We start from the raw sequence: 22,972 nt of genomic DNA on the forward strand, positions 1-22,972 counted from the left end.
AGGACATTTACCTCTGTTAACTAGGCGCGAAGTAATGCCTCCAGCCAAAGGACGCCTCTTCGAACAAAGGGCCGGAAAAATCCTCTCGTAGGAGCCGAGTTTTACCGAAGTGGAAGATTTAAGGAGGGATGAGTCCTGCCTCAACACCGACGTTTAGTGGCAGCAGTTGTCAACACACCTCTCTTCTCCACCCCCCCATTACTCATATCCTCTCTCTGACGCCTACCACCGCTGCTCCTTTTGGATAGGACTATGTCTTCTTGCCTTTGACTCACTGCTGATAAGATTCACCTGGCGCCCTTTCTAACTCAACCGCAAAAGAAACGCCAGCGCGTAACTTACAGCGTTATATAACAGAACGTTACTCAATTGTTCACATTTTTCCATTCACTTCACGTCCGTCCACAAAAACAATGAATTAATCCAAAGCTTCGTTATAATTCAACGAAAATGCAACGAACTTCAAAAACTCAAATGAAATGCAACTCATAAAATAAAGTTCACCTCTTACATGTTATGAGAGGATTCACCCTGATAACCACCTTTCTGCTACATGTTCAAAGAATGCCAAGGAGTGTAGGGCCACAACGAGGACCACCACTTGTGGTCTCGGAAGTAGAGAGAGATGAAGCTATGAGGCGCGTGCTGAGCGATGCCACCGCGTGTTCTGCACACCCTCGGTTTATGAGAGTGTGTGAGTAGAGAGAGAGAGAGAGCGAGACGCGTTAGATCGCTTGTGATGTGTTTGTGTGTATGTCTGTGTGTGTGCGTCTCTCTCTCTCTCTTTCTCTCTGGCGGAGCCGTGGTACTGGGAGGTCCCTCAGCCGCCGACTAGCTTGCTTTGAAAGAGGTGCCCGGGTAGCTGCACCGGTCCTGTTGTTGTCTTCGATTGAATTTAAGCCTGATTAATACTTGCTTCTTCCATCTATATCTCATTTCAACCTTATCTATTTTCAGCTAAAGATTTACTCTGTCTCGCAAGCTTCTATTATTCAATACTTCTCATCGGACTCTCTTCAATTCTAAGATTTCCCCGCACTTGTATCTCCAAAAATACAATTTCTCCCCCTCCCATTTGGACTTTCTTTCGTCCGTACTTCCCAGTAACACCCTACCAACTGCTCTTACTAGTACAAACAGCTGTTGACAAGAAAAAATAACGTTCAATACAAAACCTAATGGCGGTGATTTATATCATACGGAGCTTAAAACCTATTATACATCTGGCTCTCGGTACAAAGTGAAATGTTGAAAATTTTTCCTTTGAAATGTGAAAAAAAAAATCATTACCGTGAACATGTCACTAAGGATGTGAGGATATCTGACAAAACGAAGCAAATATCACAATACAGCATATGCCAAGAATATACGTCTTCATAAAAAAAAAAAGGAATTGAGTAAAATAAACAACCAAAACGTCAGGGCAAACCCGCATCTAATTAGAATAAAATAGCAAACATAAAAAGAAAATTATGAAAATTCTGCATCTGGTAAGGATAAAACCTTCATAACATACATATTCATGAGTAACAAACAAACAAACAAACCAGACACACTCCTCATGATCTCTCTGACAAGCAATCAATAACACAACAACAGTTATTTCCCACAACTCCACCATTCCCATTAATTACGGCCAAGAATGGAAAAAATAACATCAGGGTCGAAGGCAATGCGTTTGTTTTGTCGTTGGAAAATGTACTACTAAAACGACGGCGTCGGAGCACAGGCGTAACTGCGGTGCGGCGAAAGGCAGTATCTGTTCCTTTGTCATCACAGACAATAACGTACCCCATACTAATTAAGCAATAATGACTGCGTGTGAACCAGATACCTATGCTCTGTTTCAAGTTATTGATAACTGGGAGTCATACATTACTTATATCTATTATTATTATTATTATTATTATTATTATTATTATTATTATTATTATATGCTGGAAGTAAACCCGCTTTTAAACATGTTTTATTAAAAGTAATTGCTGCTCCAACTGATTATTATTATTATTATGTCAGTCGATGGAACCTATTCACATGGAACAAGCCCACGGGCCATTGAATTGAAATTCTATCTTCAAAGAATATGGCGCTCATTGTTATTTGGGGCAGTCAATAAAATAAAACTTCCTTTTATGGAAACCAGCCCCTTATGGAAAAAAAATACAGAAATTAAGAAATAAGCTATAAAAAGAAACAACAACTAAAAAGAAATGAAAAGCATAAACTACAACATGAGACTCATATGAGCCTGCTCAAAAAAAAAAAAAAAAAAAAAAAAAAATGCATTTACATACAGTCTGAACTACCGAAGTCTCCCGAATCAATAACTGATAATGAAGGTCATTCCATAATTTGGTCATCGCTAATAGAAACTTGTATGGTACTGACCCTTGCCATAGATAATGCAAAACTGTTACAATTATCTATAACGCTACTTCGACGAGGTGGATGATATACCTGGGAAAATCTGAAGATGGTCATAAATAATTATCCACTATATACTTTAACTTGATTAATTTACGAATTCATTGCTAATTCTGCATTTATTTTATCTTTTCTTTTACTTAAATCAGTGACTCATATTTTCAAGAATAAATGATTATAAATATAGATTAAAACACATATACGTTTCTTTCTGATAGTTAAATAAATACTCTCTAGCTTATCAAAAACTATGTAAAACCTGTCTTTCTATGTCATGCCTGATTCGAAGGCACACTTAAACTTAATGACAAGCGAACAGGAAACGGGATGGAACTATGATATTCTTACGCTTCCCTAAGGAATAAAAGGAATACAACTAGATAAGATACAGGACTCTACAAAATGCGGCAAAAGCTCAAGAGGAAAATGTGTTAACGACCTTACAACGTGTCTGGTTATTTTTAAAGCCCCCATGAACAGTCATACGCTCTTACCCGTCATGTCTTCGTCTACGTAAAACAAATTATGAAAATTCCCCATCCTTCAAATAATTACATTTAAAAAAATCTGCCACAAGCATAAGCATGTAATAATGACTGCTTCTATGCTTCTTACACATAAAAAAAAAAAAAAAAAAAACACACACACACATTAAACAAGCACACTGGTACTCACAGTCTTACAACAGAGGTATCAAGTTACTGCCCAACACTGACGCAAATTCTGAAACTATCTAAATAATGACGTCATCAACGGTACAACAAACAAACAAAAATGGTTAATAAAACTGATGCATTTTTCAGGCTGTTGCTAAAACAAGCGAACTCATGAAAAGGCAACTGTTTAACCAACATGATCAAATACAAAACATCTGGCAACACTCGAAGTCTCTTGCAACACAAGGAGAAAAAAGTAGGCGAAGAAGAAGAAGAAGATCGCGGGCATTTCAAACACCAAACTCTAAGTCTCCTCGTCGATTTAGCTTTAATACTACCACTCGAATTCAGCAGACATTGAGTACAAGAAGCGAGGGAGGGAGGGGGGAGGGATCTAAAGGAGGGATAGGAGAGAGAGAGAGGGGGGGGGGGGATTATTAGGAGAGGTTCTAATCTCGGCTGCCACGGTTCTTCAACATATTTCCACCTTTAAAGATCTTAGTGGCCAAACCTTGACAATTAAGTGGCTATTCTAATCAGGTTTTATGTCTCTCCCTCTCTCTCTCTCTTCACGTTTTCAAACCCCAACGTAATTATACATGCTTAGGCTTCCTGACGACCAATAAAAGTGAAAATATTTAAAATGGATGAAAAAAAAAAAGCCAGTCGGTCTCCCATACAATTCCGAGAATAGAGTTTCATAACTGGTATAAACTTACTAAATAACTTTGGAATACCTTTTCTTTATTTCCAGATGATTGGAAGAAGTTATTACAAGTTTATTGGAAGTCTGGAACATATTAGTTTTAATTAATGCCTATCGAAAATGACAAACTTCTCAATTATACAGTAAAAGATATCTGACAAGATTCCACGAGTCTTAGTTCAACCTTGTCAAAATTTTCTAATGTAATAAAAGCCACTGCCTTTTCTCATATTAATATTTAACAACAAATTCACGAATTTATATTATTTCAATAAAAAAGGCTACAATTTACACAGCATCCTGTTACTAATTACAGTATATTTCACTACAGAGAGGTTACTAATACCATTAGTTTCGTTCTATAACAATGCACCACGTACACTTCAGTTACGGAGACATTATACTAATACCAATTTCCTTCTGTGCCATGACGCAAATTACACGACAATAATAAAATAATTTCCTGTATTCGTTATCAACAGCAGCCTTTCCCCATGATTCCTATCCAATGTCATACTGAGCAACAAGAGGTATTTCCTGATGACTTTCAACCGAGAGCATCACTTCCAAACGCTGCATGACAGGTACAGAGGGGGGAGGACACCGTCGTTTGGGGACTGGGAGCTGAGAGAGAGACAGGAGATGGCGAGGAAGTAAAAGAAAACGACACAAGTTGGCAGGGACCCAGACACACCTTTTCTTTCTCTCTTTCTCTACTCTTTATCTTCTTTCTCTTTCGACTCGTTGTTGTATTTTCTCAGAATTTCGGCCGATTTTGTTATTTTCTCTCCCTTCCGAAATACTTTATGGATTGTTCAGTGCGCATAAATAACAGTAATGATTGTATTATTTTTTTTTACTAAAAATGTATTATTAAAATGAAAATGTAATATAAAGGAGAGAGAGAGAGAGAGAGAGAGAGAGAGAGAGAGATAGATGAGAGAGAGAGAGAGAGAGAGAGAGAGAGAGAGAGAGAGAGAGAGAGAGAAAGCAAATATGTTTAGCTTCTATAAGACAAAAACAAGAAAAGGAAACCTTAGAAATGAAATACACTTCTAAGGTATGGATATTTCATGGTCAACACTAAAGACGAGCCCAACTCTCCCAAGAAAAATCAATTCGATCTTTCGGCACACACAAGCAAATTTTCACTTTCTGGTCTTACTTACACCTTATCTATTTGCATACTTACGGCTATTTGTCTCTGACAAATAAACATGCGGACAAGCATTGCCGTGCAAGTTCAAGACCTTTTGCCACTACCGCTCCTACTTTTGAACAAAATCACCCATATCTTGTCAGAAGTTAAGTTCAGTCTTTTACATAATAACAATAATGAGAACTTCTGGACTGACGCAAATCTCCTACCTCAGGTTCCCACCTTGAGGTACATTAAAAAAACTGAAAGCATTGTTTAAAACGGTATTAATGGACTGGATAGTTCTTTTTCTTTTTATTGAGAGATTTTGAAATAATGGAAATACGTAATGTTTCGGCCCTTCGATCTTCCAATACAATTTTCCTGCGTTTCAAACAGTCAAAACTATTCAAATTCCTTAAAAGAAGAGGTTGACTAAAATGAGCATAACACCATAACCCAAAATAAAGTTATATTAGCGAGATCTATATTCTTACAGTGAATTATGCAATTGAATTTCTCACATTAATAGATGAAAATCTTAAAACAGAATAAATACCATTTAAATTTTAAAATAGATGATGCAACTGAAGTAGAATAATAAATTATGAAGGAGGTCTACCGGTCCCAGTAACACATTCCCGAATATTTGTTAAAAAAAATTCGATGTATTATTGCTCTCAACACTAAAAAATTTGGTAACCGCCACTAAAAATAAATCTTAAATTGTTTCAAACAATGTCTATAGCATGAGATAGTATTATAGAGACTGTGCCCTTTCACCAACAGGTGTGATTCCTATTTAAAGAACAGGTATTAGAAGGGCATCTGAAACCTTTTTAAAACTACTTAGCTGACTAAAGATCTAAGACCTTGCACTCTACAAAGGGCGTGTACCTTACAGACTTAAGGTAGTTACAAAAGTTATGCAATACCACTTCAGTGTGTTAAGTAAATAATACTTTATATAATACCAACTATCCTGTAGTAAATTATATACTAAGCAAACAATCATCGTAAACTTTGTCCATTAATATGTATAGTATGATAAATTAGCAGTTAAAGTATAACTAGTATTACAAAATGCACATTAGAGCAAAAAGAATCAGTAACCCTGCAAAATTTAAGTCTCCTCTTTTATCGTCACATCTTATTATAGATCTACCATGAGTAAAGAGTAATGTATGGAATGTAGACTAACATACAAAAATATTTCCGTGGAGGGAATAGTATGCCAATGATTTTCGTTAAGGTAACCAGTGCCATTATCTGTTAGTTGTGTAAACACTAACCACAAGGCATTCTCAGACGCTGAAGAAGGGAAAATTTCACCAATCTTTTTGGAAAAAAAAATTGTCACTGAACATAAATGTTCTATCTTAAATATAATTGGAGAAATGAATTCATAAATCCATCACAACCTTTGGAAAAATACTAAACTTGTTATGAAAAATGTTTTGCGTATAATGTAAAGGAATTCAAACAACGAAGAAAGTAATCAGGAATTAAACGTACATATATCCTTTACTTTTAAGATAGGAGACAGACATTTGCCATTTGCATTTTCTTCCATTCTGCTATCAATAAATTTTATAAAATTAATGAACTGAAAATTATTCATTAAAGGGAATCCCGACCAGTTTGGAATTTTTTATGTTAAAAGAAAATTCCACTAAATCAAGTCTATCAACTTATTTTTAAAATGTAAGGCTTGGAATGGATGCTCATGTCTTACAGTAAGCTCTACATTCTTAAAATAAGTTCTCCATTTAGGGGATTAATTCAAACTGAAATTCGGCAAATAATTTGATTTGAAAAGTAAGAGGAGGTAAAGGGAAATACAGAAAGAAGAGATCTCATCATAAAAGAAAAAATAAATAAATAAATTAATATCAGATCAAAAAAGCAAGCAACTTATTGAAATGCAAGAACTGTACTAGGGTAGTAATACATGTCATCTTCACTTGAACTTTTGAAGTTCCAATTGCACATTATTATTAATACGTATATATATATATATATATATATATATATATATATATAGATAATATATATATATATATCTATATATACACATATATATATATATATAATAACAATAACTGTTATCATTACTGCCACTGAACACTTTACTCTAACAAGATCTCGGAATCAAGAGATAGAAATGTTAAACTTCTATTTGCTGTTAGTACCCTCATATTACTTAGAAGGAAAATCTTCCATCGCACTATCATGTTTCATTACTGTACACCTTTATCTGTTTACATAACCTCAAGGAAAAGAAAAGAAGCCCATGTTTTCTTACATGAATACATTACATATTACCTTCATCCCTTCCTCCCAAGGTCTGTGCTTCAGTAATCTTACCTGTATGGTTTCCCACAATACCATTTCCGTAAAAAATTGTGCTACAACACCATTCTGTAGTATACAAATCCATCTCCAACACTTTTTAAAACCATTATATAACCTCTGCATGGCTTTCAGAACTTGTCACCGATCTTCGCCTATTGCATCACATATTTCTAATATTACACAAACCAGCAAATACAACAGAAGTTAAAAGCAAGAGTAGCTACATAAGAAAAGCACAATAAATAGTAATAAAACTACAATAAACTATAATGTAATTATGCAAAAATTTGGATGATTAAAGAGATACATTTTGTCTCAGAGTTAACTATTAAAAAATTAAATGTTTAGCAAAGTACATAATATTCATTTTCAGGAATTACATATGTATCAATAATTTTAATAATTTTAAAATAATTATTCTATAAGTTACAATCTTATTAACAATCATCATAAAGCTCCCTATATTAATATGGTGTACGCAACAATTTCCCCTCAAATTTAAATTGTAATCAGGTGACTGAATGATCTATAATTATTTACTGAGGTAGGAGTTTATTCATTTGAAAATTTATTATAAAATACTGAGTAGATTACTTGTATGTTTGTATTGCAGGCTACTTTGAGTTTCTATTATCAATTTCTGCTTTTTCTACTACCAACCTGTAAATTGTACCATTTCTAATAAAAGTAGTTATTGATGGAACTCTTAATGTAAATAGGTACTGTACATAATACACTATTTATTCACTTATTTGTAGTTCATCGCTGTCCCTGCATTTACGATATTTTTACTTATGTCATCACAGTCAAGAGCTGTCAAGAGTTCTAATGCATGTAACCATAAGACTCCTAACATACTGCCTTGTCTTAAGACTAAGTCTACATAGATACACAACGCTTCTAACTACCTGTTTGCTTCTACGTGTGCAATTGTGGAGCTTATGCAAGCTGTTTACTTGCTTTTATAAATGTGATAATGCTATATTTCTGCTCCTTTCCCATCTTTCTCTTTACAATTTATGCCTGCAATTGAGTGCAGCACTGCACAACATAATTATGTACTGTTGTTCATTGTATCAAAATGTGTTTCGAAAAATTACATAAGCTGTGCTGCACGTGAAACATGTTAATAATATTAAAATTCATTAGTATTCAACTATAATGTTAAGACCAACTTCTGAACTTACATTGTAACCTTTGATTCTAGAGGAAAAAATGAAATATCTAGCATCTTAATCATCCAAATCTATTGAAAGAATTTATCTAGTACTCACGAATTATCTGGCATGCCGGAACTAATGCATTCTGCGAGGATGTCCGAGTCAGAATGTTCAGATGACTCATTAAGGTTCTTGTCCTCAGCCCTCTCAGATTCTTGTTTGCAGGAATCTAAGTCTTGGTGCTCCTACGTAGATAAACAAATTACTTTTCTGTAGCTTTTTATTAAAGTACTTACAGTACAGCAGCTTTGCGATATGAATTACAGTTTCCTGTGTACATAATTGCCTATTACCACAGTGAACTGTATCTTGTAATTCCTAAAACATTTACAGGAATCAAAACTTGGTCTTAATATATTCATTTCTTGAAAAGTTCCCTTTATTATCACACCCAGTCAACATTGCATGGAAAATATAACCATTAAAAATCAACACTTAAAACATGGTCTCCATTGAAGTATAAACAGACTTTAATAAAAGTAATCATGATATTTGAAATAGAGAAATTTACTTCCCCCTGAAGTTTTAAATATTTCATATTTTGGATTTTTTTATTTTTAACGTCAAATTTTTTATCAAGAATTTGAAACAATATACAGTATATAATTTTCCCATGAAGAGACAGATAAAATTCCCATGAAAATAATCAAGGTATGCAATACTTCTAATGCAAAACAAGTAAGGCATAAATATTAACTTGCAATAAAAAACTTAGTTAATTGTACACTTTGAAATGAGACTTCATGTTACTCAAACAATTATTTTGGTTTCTAATTTTCTTAATGTTTACCAGACACACTTTCTTATTCTTAAGATAGGCAAGAAATGCTTCATGGCCAGACTATTCCTAAGGCTGAGATATAATAATGAATGGAAATTACTGTATCAGTCTTGCCTTTATTTTAATTTCTTTTCCAATTTTCTACCATAAAAATTTTAAAGTAAAATTTTTTGTGTTAAAATATTTAGCATGTATGGTGACCAAGCAAAAACATTAGGAACTTGCTATTGAGTTACTCAACTGACCTTTGGATGAGTGCGTGGTATATGTCTATCAGAATGAGAACCCCTGGAGGTGGTACGGGAGGCATCGCTTGTATTGGTCTCACTGCTGTCTTTCCCATCACCACGCAGACGATCCTTTTAATGAAATGTAAGTACACAACAATTAAATGTGTTGAATTTAAATATGCTGAAAAAATGTATTCCATTTACTTCACAAAAATTTTTAGTGCATCGCTGTGTCTTATGTTAAATATATGGTAGAAAAATAGACATAAACAGAGAGCTCAGGGGTGGGAAGTTATCCTGTTATAGTATAGAATCTTAAGGAATAATACAAGTTACATTAAAATATATTTGACTAAGATTTTACTTCAAATAACTATTGATGCAATGCAACACTAAAGTGCTAATACTCACCCTAGGAATGCCATCCCCAACAATGGGCAAGTCATCGTCAATTGTGAGAGAAGACAATGATGTAGCACGTGAGTATTCAATTGGTGTTCCCTCTTCCACCCAAGCTCTAGGAGCCTCATTGAACACACCTGTACTGGCTCTTGCACCTAGAATAAAATTCAAAATATCATTACCTACTTCAGATTATTTTAATTTACTTTTTGATTCACAAAATTTACAATTTGACCAGTTTATCTACACAAGTTACTAATACTAAGTAATTGTATATGATTTCTATAGTATAATAAAATGCAGCATTTATCCATTTAATTTTTAAACTGTCATGTTGCCCTGGGTCATCCTAGAGATGTGACTTTGTGATCTGGTTAAACTACAGTAATGTAATTCAAAATGATAATGGTGACCCTTCAAAAAATGAATATTACTGTATTCAGTTAACTATCTACCAGTTTTCCCAATTTACAAGCTAACTGATTGGTTTACAAAAGCTGAAAGCACTTTTCTCAACAGATATATGTATGGATTTTATATCCATGATTGATTCCTGAACCATAATAAATATTGGTATTTATCTCAGTTTGGGTATCTATTTTTGTCTGAGAGCCCATGTACTGCATTAACTATATTCTGCATTCATTTACCTGGATATTCAGCCATTTATCACAAATGGTTGGTTGGTTGGTTTTATAAAGTTTAGGTGTAACACCAAGCACTGGGGCAGCAAAGGCCATTCAGCGCTTATCACAAATGGGAACTGTCACGGAATGGTAACTGAATACACATACAGTGGGGCCCCCGTATTCGTGTTCTCTGGATTCGCGGATTTCTCTCTGGACCATAACTACCCATTATTCGTGGAAAATTCGCCTATACGCGGTATTTTTCTATGAGAAATATCCACAAAGTTCTGTTTTTTTTCTTTCTTTTTTTTATCAATTCCATCATAAAATGCATTTTTTTTGATAGAGCTATTAGAAAAACCAAGTGCCAAAATTTTTAGTGGGTTTTCTGGAGTTTTAACTAACAAAATAGGCTGTCTCCAGTGTTTTTATATGGGTCCCAACTATTCGCGGATTCTAACTATCCGCAGGGTGGTCTGGTACACATCCCCACGAATACGCGGGCGACCACTATATCTAATAACTTGTGGAAGTCCAAAACAGTACCTAGTTTTACTATCTTCTTACCTAAATGTAAGAAGATGAAAAATTTATAGGACTACATGGCAGTGATGGTGGATGCTCATAAAGGTCTTAACCACACCTATAACTTGAGTCTACATGTATTCTTACAGCTGTGACAGCTCCCATCTTCTTGCTAGCTTTATGCAATTGTGCCCTTTGTCTAATGTGTCTACCATGTCACACTTTTATTAAATTTCTTTTCAGATACTTTTCATCTTTTCTTCATACCTGCTGTAAATTTTTGCATATCAACAAGTATTTATCTTACTCACTGTTTTTGTGCTTTAATTTTTCAAGACTTAAAAAATTTTGTTTTCTCACATTTATTTAATGTTCCAATGAAACACTATCATTTCAACAGTTATCCATTTGTCTACTGCTCTGCTTACAATAACTACAGGCAGTCCCTGGGTTACGACGGGTTCGGGTTACGACATTCTAAGGTTAAGGTGCTTTTCAATTATATTCATCAGAAATTATTTCCAGGGTTAAGACATATGTTCCAGGGTTACAGTGCCTACAACGCTGATCTGGCAGAAGAAATATGACAACAAAAATGCAAAATAATCAATATTTGAAGGTTTTTTTGATGAAAAATGCAATAAGAATGCAGTTTACATAGTTTTGAATGCACTGAAAGCATTAAAAGTAAGGTTTTCTTAGGATTTTTGATGATGTTCCGGCTTACGACGATTTTCGGCTTATGACGCGTCTCAAGAACGGAACCCCCATTGTAACCCGGGGACTGCCTTACATTAAAGTTCATAAAACTATACAACTGAAAACCTCTAAAATTCATTTTTTTTTGCCCTTACTTGGAGCTGGTGGCTGCTTGAAAGGCTGTGAAGGAGGTCGAGATCGCTTGGGACTAGGAGGAAGTGTGTGTGTAGGAGAGTCTGGAAGGTCACTTGGTGATATGGCACCGCTTGTAAATCGGCTGAAAAATGTAAACATTAAGATAGTGTAATATTTAGAAGAAGGTTTAAAAACTCAGTAACTGAATATGATCACATTATGGTTTCTTATGTGGGCAATAATCAACTCAGAAAAGCTAAATTAATAAAATAATACAGTATAAAAATAAGAAAAGGCTTTAACTATACAATTAAATATTTGAAATTAAATAATTCAAACTAAAAAGAAAAACAAAATTATATCTATAAAGTTGAAAGGCACCTGAAACATACTAAAAACTCATCCTAAAAGCCTCAAACTGACATACAAAGTTAAGCTTTCCTGCATCCAAGATACTTTTTAACAAAAAATATATAGCTCTAAGAAAAAACACCACAAAATGAAACAATCCATATATACAAGCTCTTATAATTTGATATTTGAATCAGTAACTTGGTGAAACTACTTAATGACATTAATATAGGTCATTGGTAGATCTAGCATTTGCCTGTTAGCTTCTGCTAAATAATTAACTTTGTAATCAACATTTCTTTTAATTTTCCTTTAAGATATCCTTTCTTATCTTTACTTCCCTTTTTTAGTGTTTACTTTACTCTAGTTTATAAACTTTTTCTTTAATTATTTTGCATTAATTACTATGTGAAAGATCATTGCCCCAATAGCATTTGTTCTTTCTTATTTATTCTATTAATTTCTTCACTACAGTATGATAATTTCATGCATATGGTTACAGTAACTATACAGTGTTCCAAACACTGATTACAGTTACCATCTCTTAAGGATACAAAATGTACCTGATTAATCAAAGCAACAATATCCTAATTTTCAAGTCAATAACATACCATAACATGTGTACATGGATTCTGTCTCTGAACATATGATATTCAAACTATACTTTCTTAACAATAAAGAATATTACCTAAAATCAGAAACAACAGAACTACGGTCATCTTGAATGGACTGCACTTCAAAACTGCTCAAAGATGATACTGATGTAGCTCGAGAAAACATTAAAGGGGTTTCCTCGTAGTGTACACTTTTGCCTGGGGGTTAAAAGAGAAATCATGAAATAAAAATATAAATGTAACCCACAATGAAAAGTTAAAAACATATGGCTTATCAAATATTAAAAATCAACAAAAAATTTTCTACCTACACCATTTGTAAGTACAGCACTGTATATAGAACATCACTCTAACTTCATAATTGACATATTAAAAATCAACAAAAAATTTTCTACCTACACCATTTGTAAGTACAGCACTGTATAAAGAACATCACTCTAACTTCATAATTATTTTTACAGTTTTAAAGTAAGAGGACATACCTTCAGGTCTATCTAACTGCTGCAGAGATGGTGTATGACTTCCATCTTGCTGCTGTTCTCCTCCTTCAGTCTGCAATCTGTCTGTTTGTCGTGCTTTTTCACTTTCTATCTTTGCCACTACTTGATCTTTCGACTCTCCATCTTCTGACAACTCTCCCATTATGCCATCCCTATGTAAAACATAGGTTTATCATCTTATTTAGTTTTAACTTAACGTGAAATATGTTATGTTGCACATAGGATAATACAAAAACTACTTGCAATTAATCTTGTTAAATTTACTCTAAACTTACCTGTCATTGTTAGCATTTATCTCTCCACTTGTTAATGATGAAACTGAGGAAAATCGGGATAGACAGACAGGGGTTCCTTCCACACAATATGTAATAGGCTTATCGGGTGTCATCATACCAGAGCTTAAGCCACTCTTGATTGGAATACCAGTTGGTAAAGGCTCCAAGGTGTCTCTAACATCATCATCATTCTCTCCATTCTCAATGTTCTCAACTTTCATATCCTGCTCTTTCTTCTCCTGAAACAAGGTTGGTATAATGAAACAAATGCACTCAATTAATTCAAAGTCTAGGAAACTGTAATTCAACAGTCAATAACTGCCATGGGAAAAATATTTAGCTTATAATCTAGTCAATTTCATGGATACAATATCAAAGAGGTGCCTGACTATTCAGCAAATATAAAATTAAAAATGGAAAATGACCGATAAAGTTACATTCATCACTTGCTTTCCATACACAAATTAAAAAGAGCAGTGAGTGTAGGAATTAAATGTAGATTGGTTTGTCATATAGACAACAGTCTTTTCAGAATTCAATGTGCAACTAGAACTACCTGCAGAATAACTAGTAATTAATTGCACATCACAGAAAGCTGTTTTTCATAACCTCTGGTTGGTTATGTACATTTTTAAAATTAAAAGAATTATTAGTTTGAATGCTAACTATACATAATTCTACAGCATTTCCAAAGACTCATTTTCATGACTTGATGAAAATGTTATGAAATAATGATAAGTTGAATTAAAAGTCCTACTTACATGACCTTTAAGCATCTTTCAATGGTTAAGTAATCCTTAAAGATCAACTGAAATTCCCAAGATATATACTGCTTTGAATAATATTTCAATTACACTTAATTAGGTAAGCAACTAATACATTACCCAAGTGTGGTTTGGTTAGATATTTATGAAGCATCTCTGGCTTGTAAGACAAAATTCTGTCAGTACAAATACATATTAAAATGAATAAGCCCATTTACACAAGTACAGTAACTATGTTTGTTGTAACACAATGATGACAAACTTTAGAGGCAAAAGTTTTACTCATAAATAAATCCAAACCTAACACCAATGATAAGCACTGCAATTACAAACACTGCCCTATGAGTCAACTGTTTCGACTCAGTGGTCTGGTACGTAAAATTACCAAAAATAATGATATATATGGCAACAAGCTGATCTTACATCTTTCTTAGCAGGTGTTGAGGCCTCCTCTTTCTTGACTTCTTCTTTGATGGCACTTTCTCGAAGATCAGTCATAGATGTTGCAGTGGAGAAGTTGTAGGGCGTTTCATATGGAGTACCTTCTGTGCAGTATGTCTTGACAGAGTCATCATGAACTGAAGATTCAAAGAACTGGGAGGAGGGATCCTGAGCTGGCTTGGGAGGGCGCCGGTACAAGGCTGCTTCATCGCTATCGCGTTCCTCAGAATACCTGTTGAGATGGGTATTCAGTTCCATTAAGTACTCCAAAGAGCATTATTTTTTTAATACTCCTTTCATTAAGAATAATGAAATTAAGAGCAGAATAATATATCAGTATGATAAAAAGGATAAAAATGAAAATTTAGCACGGCATATCAGTATTTTCCACAACATTGCACATTATCTCACAAGAAGAAATTACACTACAATAGTATAATATTGTATACTGTAAATTCATCCTTGTATGGTAGCTGTGAAAACTTCAATTTTAAAAAACATTAACGTTTTACATCTAATAAATGACAATTTGTTTGCATTAAAATTAATCCAGGCAAAGTTCTTAGCAGTGACTATTATACAAAGCATTCATTCACTATTATTCAGCTCAGTGTTGATTGCAGTGTGGAGTGCAGTGTGACCTAACAACAAAATGAATGAATACTTTTTCTGCCTACTGTAAAGCTCGTATCATTTCTTCTGAAATTCTGCCACTACTCTATATTAGGAAGTTAGCTAGCTGCAACACCAAAACACATGAACAGGGATGGAAAACTACACATTTGGAGAAAAAACACAAAAACCTGTTGCTTATTTCTCCTGAGGGCTGCCAATAAATATCCTTATACAACTAAGTGTTGTACTCCTTTCAATTGTCAAAAGAAAACATCAATCATTCCACTAGTTTCCTAAGAATGTAAGACCTTACTCTGCACTCATTCATTTTGGGAAATTATACATACCTCATAATAATATAAGCCATACCATCTCAGCCATTACAAATCCTATTAATGTACAAGAATTAATGGGTCTGATTTTCTAGAAACATTAGCAAACAAATTCATGAAGATAACTCGGTATTCAGTCAAACCATGTTTATCCTTTTGATACCTAAAAGCCTGGCTTATATGTAGTGTACGGTCAAATATTCTCAGTCACATACACACAAGAAAAGATAACAATCAATGATTAATACTGAGTGCTACACACTCAAAACTGGCACTAACTACTTTAGCCGAGCACTGCAGCAGTATCCTTAGTGAGGCATGTTAGAGAGATATTAATAATTACACCTAAACAAAATTTTTACAGTATAAACCATCTCTGTTCAAGAGAAAAAATACAACTGGGGAATCGCTGCAGACACGCTAAGCACTGCTTCTAAGTTTGATAAAAAAGGATTCCATACTCAATAGTATAGTGTTCATTCATTGTCAGTACTGTAGTTGAATGAATACAAATTTGATACAATGCAGTACAGTATTACATACAGTGCCCTAGTACTCAATGGCAGATGCTGCATAACCTAAAGAAAAATATTTCTTGAATACCTAAACAGTTACTAGGACGAAAATCTCAATTCACTTTCCCTAAAAAAACTCAAGACCCAATTAAAATAGAATTTCAAAGTTAGTATAGTTTTTGCAAGGGTTGAACATCACTATATTTCTGGTTACTGTACTACCCTTCACAGGGAACACATGTTATGCAAGAAAAGCATTCAAATTTATCCACAAATTTTGCAACAAGAAGAATATGAACAAGTTTTAGAAATCAGACTATGAACACTAGCATCAGGCCCTGTGGTTGTTATGAAGCATTAATCTAAGCAAAATTTCCAATATCACAGTAGTTACAAACCACTGAAGATCATGCAATAAGCTTAACAATATCGCAAGATTGGATGTGCCTTGTACCGGTCCCTCGTACCGCTACTGGTTGGCTTCTGGTAATTCCACAAGTACTAGAGCATGATCTAGTACCCAACTGCTCCAGACCAATTGGTATAGCATTGGTGAAGAAATGGCAATAGGTTGTTCTTAGCATGCAAGAGAAACATTCCATAGGAAAATTTAAGTTGTGTAGTGTATCTATTAATGATGATTAATTCTATCACAGTAAATTAATTTCATCTAAGGAGACAAAAGGGAAAGATTGCCTTACCTAAGACTAAAATTTGTAGGTTGATCAAGGTCAGTGTAGGTTTCTGGATCACGCTCAGGCTCAGCACGAGTCTCAATTTTCCTTGCATCTCTTCTCTCGTGCACAAAGTTGTCAATCTGAGGCACTGGTCTCTCCGTGCTCTGTGTCATGTTAGCCATTGATTCATTAGAAAGGTTATCTAATGTATTTGAAGAGCTATATTTATGGCTAAAACTGACTGGTTCTTCTTGAACATCATTTTCTATGTCTACCTCAGCCAAATTGCGACTGTAATTCACATATTTACTATAGATATTATAATGAGCTTCATTATGCGGTTGCTGCTGTCCATTAGAAAAATTTCTACTTACAGAAGAAGTTCTATCCTCTTCACCAGAGTTGGAAGTCCGTCTACGAGATACAGAAGGGCTGTAGGGAGGTTGTGGACCCTGGCTATGGAATGTTCCAGTTCGAGAATTGTTGGTGCCATTACTCATATTGTTTTCTGTAAATGGTACAGATTCACTTGCTTGCCGACTATACTCCTTTAAATTTCTCATACGAGTAGCAAAAATTTCATCTACACTTCCATTAAATTCATTGGAATCCAGATGTCTCTGTAATTCATCATGACTCATGTGAGCAATGTCTGGAACACAATGTGAAGGAGGGGCCATTGATCGCAGAGACAAATCTAGGGGCCTGCCACTTTCTCCAATACTGTCCCGACCATTTTGATGACGCATTAGCAACTGTCTCATCCGGTCGTGTGAATTATCTGAGTGCGTTGATGATATGGAATCACGACTCTCTGACCTTAGAACATTATTATACTGTGCTCCCAAAGAATGAAACATGGGTCGAGCACCAGGATAATACTGTGAGCTATCACCAGGCTGCCCATAAAAATGGGGATCATTACCCTGAGGATGAGTTGGGGATGACCTTGGGGAAGTTTCTATATTATCACAAGTTTCAGATAACGATGGGTCTAATTCTTGTTCCAAAGCTTTTTGTTTTCGGGCTTGAAGAGATGGTAATCCCATTCCTTGCCTTGGATCTGTCAAAGACATGCCTTCCGGTCGGGCTTGCAGTAAGTTTTTGAGTGCTGCACTGGATCCCATTGAAATCATTTTGTGTTTGGAGTTTATCAGTGATCGTAACATGGGTACAGCTCCCAATTCCCATAATTCCCTTTGGTCTTGACTACACCTGGCCGAGAGGTTCCACAAAGTACCGCAAGCATTACTGACAACTGTTAAACTTGGAGACCTAAGCTGACCTAGTAATGTACTTAATGTGCTGTGATCCCTAAGCACCTGTCTGTAAACGGAAAAAAAAAATATTAAATGAGTAAAGATTATAAAAATATCATGCCATATCATAAATATTATTTTGCAACAAACAAAAAAGAAATGCCATTTAACATTAATTGATAAAGACATTCCAAAACTTCATATCATGGGAATCTTACCTGAGATCCTCTCTGACAGCAATGTGACTAGATATATTCCTGAGTATTCCACCGCCATTTTCAACAATAGCGAGGGTTTTGGACTGTGACTTGTAAGTTAAAGTACTGCAAATGAATGCCAAGGCCCCATCCACAGCACATATTTCAGCCTGAAAATCAAAATTATCTCCCTGTTAAACATGTTAATGTATTTAAAAACATAATTGACCCTACCTGTCAAGAACACAATTTTGAAAGTCAAATTTTTACACGGTAAAATTTACTTAAAGTTACATAGAACAAAAACAAAACTGAAAATAAGGGTTCATACCTGATTATATAGCAGTGACAATTATTAAATGAAAATGAGCAAACTGCCAGGTTCGTGGTGTGCACAATGCATGCTTTGGTAGAGTACAACAAATATACTTCAATAATACAACAGTTCTTACTTGTTCCAAGTAACCCAACTTTGTTAAGTTTAAACAATTAGAAACATCATGCTAAAATACAATGGGTAATGCTTTGATAGAACAACTGTTGATGATCACACTTTTAAGAATGAATTGCAATTACGGTAACATTAAGGGTTAATTACATGCTACCACAATGACAGAGCTAGCATCAAATTTAAAAGACACTGCATGAAAAATTTGGATGTTTACTCAGAAAGAAAGTGGGGTGTGGGTGCTTTGCATTAATCTACTTGCTGAATAGTAAAAGGGTAAGTACATTAAATACACAGTGCTTATTGCCAAAGGGAATTTTAACAGCCAATTATGCAATCCACGCAATGAATCACATGTAAAAGAGCTCACCTTATTAATGCTACAATGTGCTGAGAGATTCCATACTGCCGAGAGTATCACTTTTAGAGTCGACTCTTTGCGAGCTGATAGGGCAGCCTGCATCAAGATGGCAACAGCGCCAACATCACGTAAGCTTGCTTTGCTTCCTCCATCAGCTCTCCAGGAGAGATTGCGAAGTACACTTGCGGTTACCTATGCCAGAAAAACATTATCATGTAATACAAAGAAAGATGTATTTTGCAAAAATTAACTGCATATAATCCTTCAACTGTAGCTTTGATCGTGATCCCAATTTAGAGAATACATGCATCCACAACTGTATAGTCATACAATAGCCTGGCAAAGGAAGAATACTCAATATTCTGATAAAGAAGAGATACTTTTGGAATAAAACCTTACATGAATTTACTTACTTAATAAGCCACACAGTTATAATGCATACAGTCAGTCTTGGCTATATGATTGTTCAATAAACAATTTTCTGCTTGTAAGATATACTTTATTAGATTACATGTTAAAAATTAAACACCCTTCCATTAAAAAACACTATAACTACAGTATTTTTACCGTATTCTTTCTGTCATGAGAGATTGAATTGTTGCATACAACGCTGTTTACACACTGTGCAGGGGCACTACATCTGGGATCCTGAACTTGGGATCTGTGTGCATCCAGAGATCAACACATGCTATAAGTTGAGCAAACTTTATACAGTTGCATGTGTTGTGGATCTTCACCTAAATTCTGAATTATTACAGTTGTGCAAAATTTATAACTAAGCTGTGTAATTCTAATCAGGTGTTTAACGTCTTCTTTTAAATGTAATGTTTGACTGCATTCAACAGTTGTGAATATTTCTAATTTATCTCCCAAGTGGAGAGCAGGTATGTGGTGAGGCTTCCATGTCTAAATAGGTGTGGAAGATCTAGGCTCTATAAGTCAAGATGGACATAATACATCTTTGAAACAAGGACAAGATACCAGTGACATCACCATTGATGAAGATAAAAGCAGTCTAATGCACTATGAGAAGAGAGAGAGAGCTACCGAAAACGTATTCCATACTAAACATGGCTTATGATGCATTTAAAAAATGCTCCAAATCAAGTTTCCTTCAAATATTTATGGAATCTGACATTCTAAGTTAATTTAGAAGGCATTCCATCAATTTGGCCCCAAAATATTAGACTGCATAGGGTCATGGGTTGGTTGCAATCACTTGGAGAAGTAATGCTACCTTCCCCCAAATCTACATCTAGCTATTTTCAAAGATAAGTACTCCTGACCAAATTTTCTTGTAAATTTGTTTTATGTTATAAAATACATGATTTACAAAAATATTTATTAGTATCAGCCTCAAAATATGTAAGTACATGGGTATAGGTGGGTGGAATGAAATCACTTGGAATTCGTCTGTATTTTTCCATAAAAAATTTAAGTTTTAACTTTTACTGTGCTGAAAAGCATCCTAATCATACAGCCAGATCTGACTACAACTTCGTGTTTTTGACTATTACAGTGGGAATGTAACTTTAAGTTACATTTTATCTGTTTTTATTTTTAAACTTTTCAGGCAAATTTTCTAGGGTATAATAAATGTTCAATAAACCCATATTCCAAACCATATCTTTGCTTCCCATGTAGATATCCATAAAATCAGTTTCTAAATTACAATTATTTTTCGAGAGAAAGCAGTTTCAATCAAAAACCTTTTGATAAAAAAAATTTCTTATACCTCCCAATATTCCATGAAGCTAAGGAACGTGATGCAGTACACATACCTGTCTTAGATCTTCACTTGGGGAATGAAGCTGGGAAACCAATGCTCTCATAAATGACCGGAATGAACAGAGAAGGGCCTTATTAGTACCATCCCCAAAGGTGAGATTTGTGAGAGCCATACCAGCATACCTATAGATGACAATAATATACATTCTAATTAGTCATTTACCAATAATGTTAAAAATAGTACGGATAGTGCTAGCAAATGTGTTAATAATAAAATTTAAGATACACAGTACTGTACAGTAATATTTTTTTTTTTTAATAATACAATTTTAAGGCTCTTAATTTTCACTGAATTACTTATGACATTTATAATAATAATAATAATAATAATAATAATAATAATAATAATAATAATAATAATAATAATAATAATAATAATAATAATAATAATAATAATAATCCAATCAAGTGATTGAAAATATATAGCTATATTCAACTCAAAGTGAAAATGTTTATTGATCTACATTACAATTTGCACACTGTACAGTTCAATACTTCTTTCTGTATAATTATAACATAAAAAGTATATAGTACATACTTTCAACAGTATCATGACATTATAGAATGTGATGCTTTCCTTTATTTCAATATCACAGTAGGATTCCAAAGCATAACTGAGTAAACACAAACCTCCTCAGAGTAATGCAGTACTGGTCTGAGGTCGTGGAGCCGTGCCCATCATGATCACGTCTTATGAGCTCAGCAATGGCATGTAGTCCTCCTAAGGAACACATGGCATGGCGATGATCCTCATCAAAGGAGAGCTTCATCAACGCAGCCATGGCCGGACAGGGATGTCGGTCCATGTCATCCTCCAATAAAGGACCCCTGCCAGCACTGGTCCTTTCTAATCTTTCATACAAGTAATCCGAGTAATCACGAATTTGTTCCAACAGCCTAAGAACTCTGAAATATAATAATATGAAGAAATTCTAAGTAAACATAGGTACAGTAATTCCTTTCCCATATTTAAATCGTAATTTATGCATAAATGCTACTATAAATAAAAATCACTATATGCCATTAGCCTGAAAACTGTGTAACTGAAAAAATGGAAAGGAATTTGAGGAGTTATGGAAACGTCCACTGTTTTTTTTATATAAATATATGTTGTATATGAAGTCATACTGCAAGGAAAAAATAATTAGTTATTTTTGGAAAATGTTACAATGATCTTTCCACTACATGTAGGCTATACTTTTCTTCCTACCTAGCCTCTCTTCTTCCTCGTTTGTCGTCAGGATGGGAATGAACAATGTTGTGAAGTGCCTGCGCTGCTCTCAGGCGAGTTTCCCTCGTCGGAGCTATATCACCATCTCCACCATGAAGTAACTGGGAAAATTCAAATCAGGCTGTCTACAATCCATAAATTTTAGCTAAACAATACTGTGTTGTGTACCTAAATGCAATTACAAAATAAGGTAACTATAGGTAATTATGTACGTATTCCCTTACACATTTACTATTATATATCAACCAATTACTTTACCTATATCATAAAGATATAGTTTAAATAAAAAGTCATATAATAATAACACCTGTCTATTAATGAATGTCAAACTGTCTTTGTAGCATAACGTACACCCATACAGTGGACCCCCCATTAGCACTCTCAGGAATCCCAAACTCACCTATTCACGGTTACTCTATGGACCATATCTACCCATTATTCATGGGAAATTTACCTGTTTGCAGTATTTTTCACTGAGAAATCTTCACTAATTACTGTATTTTCATATCAATTTCATGACTAAGTGCACTTTTTGTCATAAAACTATTAAAATATTCATTAGCTATTCCTGGGGGAGGGGTGTGTCTGGTACACATCCCCCGGGAATATGGGGGTCCAAAGTATTCTGCTTTCTATTATTTTTAATTTGGCTCTGCCTAAATTTCATGTAATGTTAATGATAATGAATACCACTTATTATTTTA

General features: G+C 34.4%; 1 protein-coding gene across 14 annotated transcripts in view; it reads right to left on the minus strand.

Moving 5' to 3' along the window:
* The window catches only part of LOC135206179 (adenomatous polyposis coli protein-like), a 626,589-nt gene that overhangs the window by 53,778 nt on the left and 549,839 nt on the right, over positions 1-22,972 (minus strand). For 13 of the 14 annotated variants that reach the window (XM_064237480.1, XM_064237484.1, XM_064237481.1 and 10 more), the window contains 14 exons: positions 22,248-22,369; positions 21,668-21,943; positions 21,031-21,160; positions 19,259-19,441; positions 18,462-18,610; positions 17,009-18,310; positions 14,828-15,077; positions 13,641-13,879; positions 13,348-13,517; positions 12,940-13,063; positions 11,921-12,042; positions 9,922-10,067; positions 9,526-9,639; positions 8,554-8,684 (listed from right to left, as the gene is read on the minus strand). In XM_064237480.1, coding sequence (XP_064093550.1) covers positions 8,554-8,684; positions 9,526-9,639; positions 9,922-10,067; positions 11,921-12,042; positions 12,940-13,063; positions 13,348-13,517; positions 13,641-13,879; positions 14,828-15,077; positions 17,009-18,310; positions 18,462-18,610; positions 19,259-19,441; positions 21,031-21,160; positions 21,668-21,943; positions 22,248-22,369 — 3,458 coding nt within the window. The remainder of the gene's footprint in view (positions 1-8,553; positions 8,685-9,525; positions 9,640-9,921; positions 10,068-11,920; positions 12,043-12,939; positions 13,064-13,347; positions 13,518-13,640; positions 13,880-14,827; positions 15,078-17,008; positions 18,311-18,461; positions 18,611-19,258; positions 19,442-21,030; positions 21,161-21,667; positions 21,944-22,247; positions 22,370-22,972) is intronic. The other variant, XM_064237477.1, reaches the window with a different exon arrangement.

This window comes from Macrobrachium nipponense, chromosome 29 (assembly GCF_015104395.2).
Source record: "Macrobrachium nipponense isolate FS-2020 chromosome 29, ASM1510439v2, whole genome shotgun sequence".
Lineage (NCBI taxonomy): Eukaryota > Metazoa > Arthropoda > Malacostraca > Decapoda > Palaemonidae > Macrobrachium > Macrobrachium nipponense.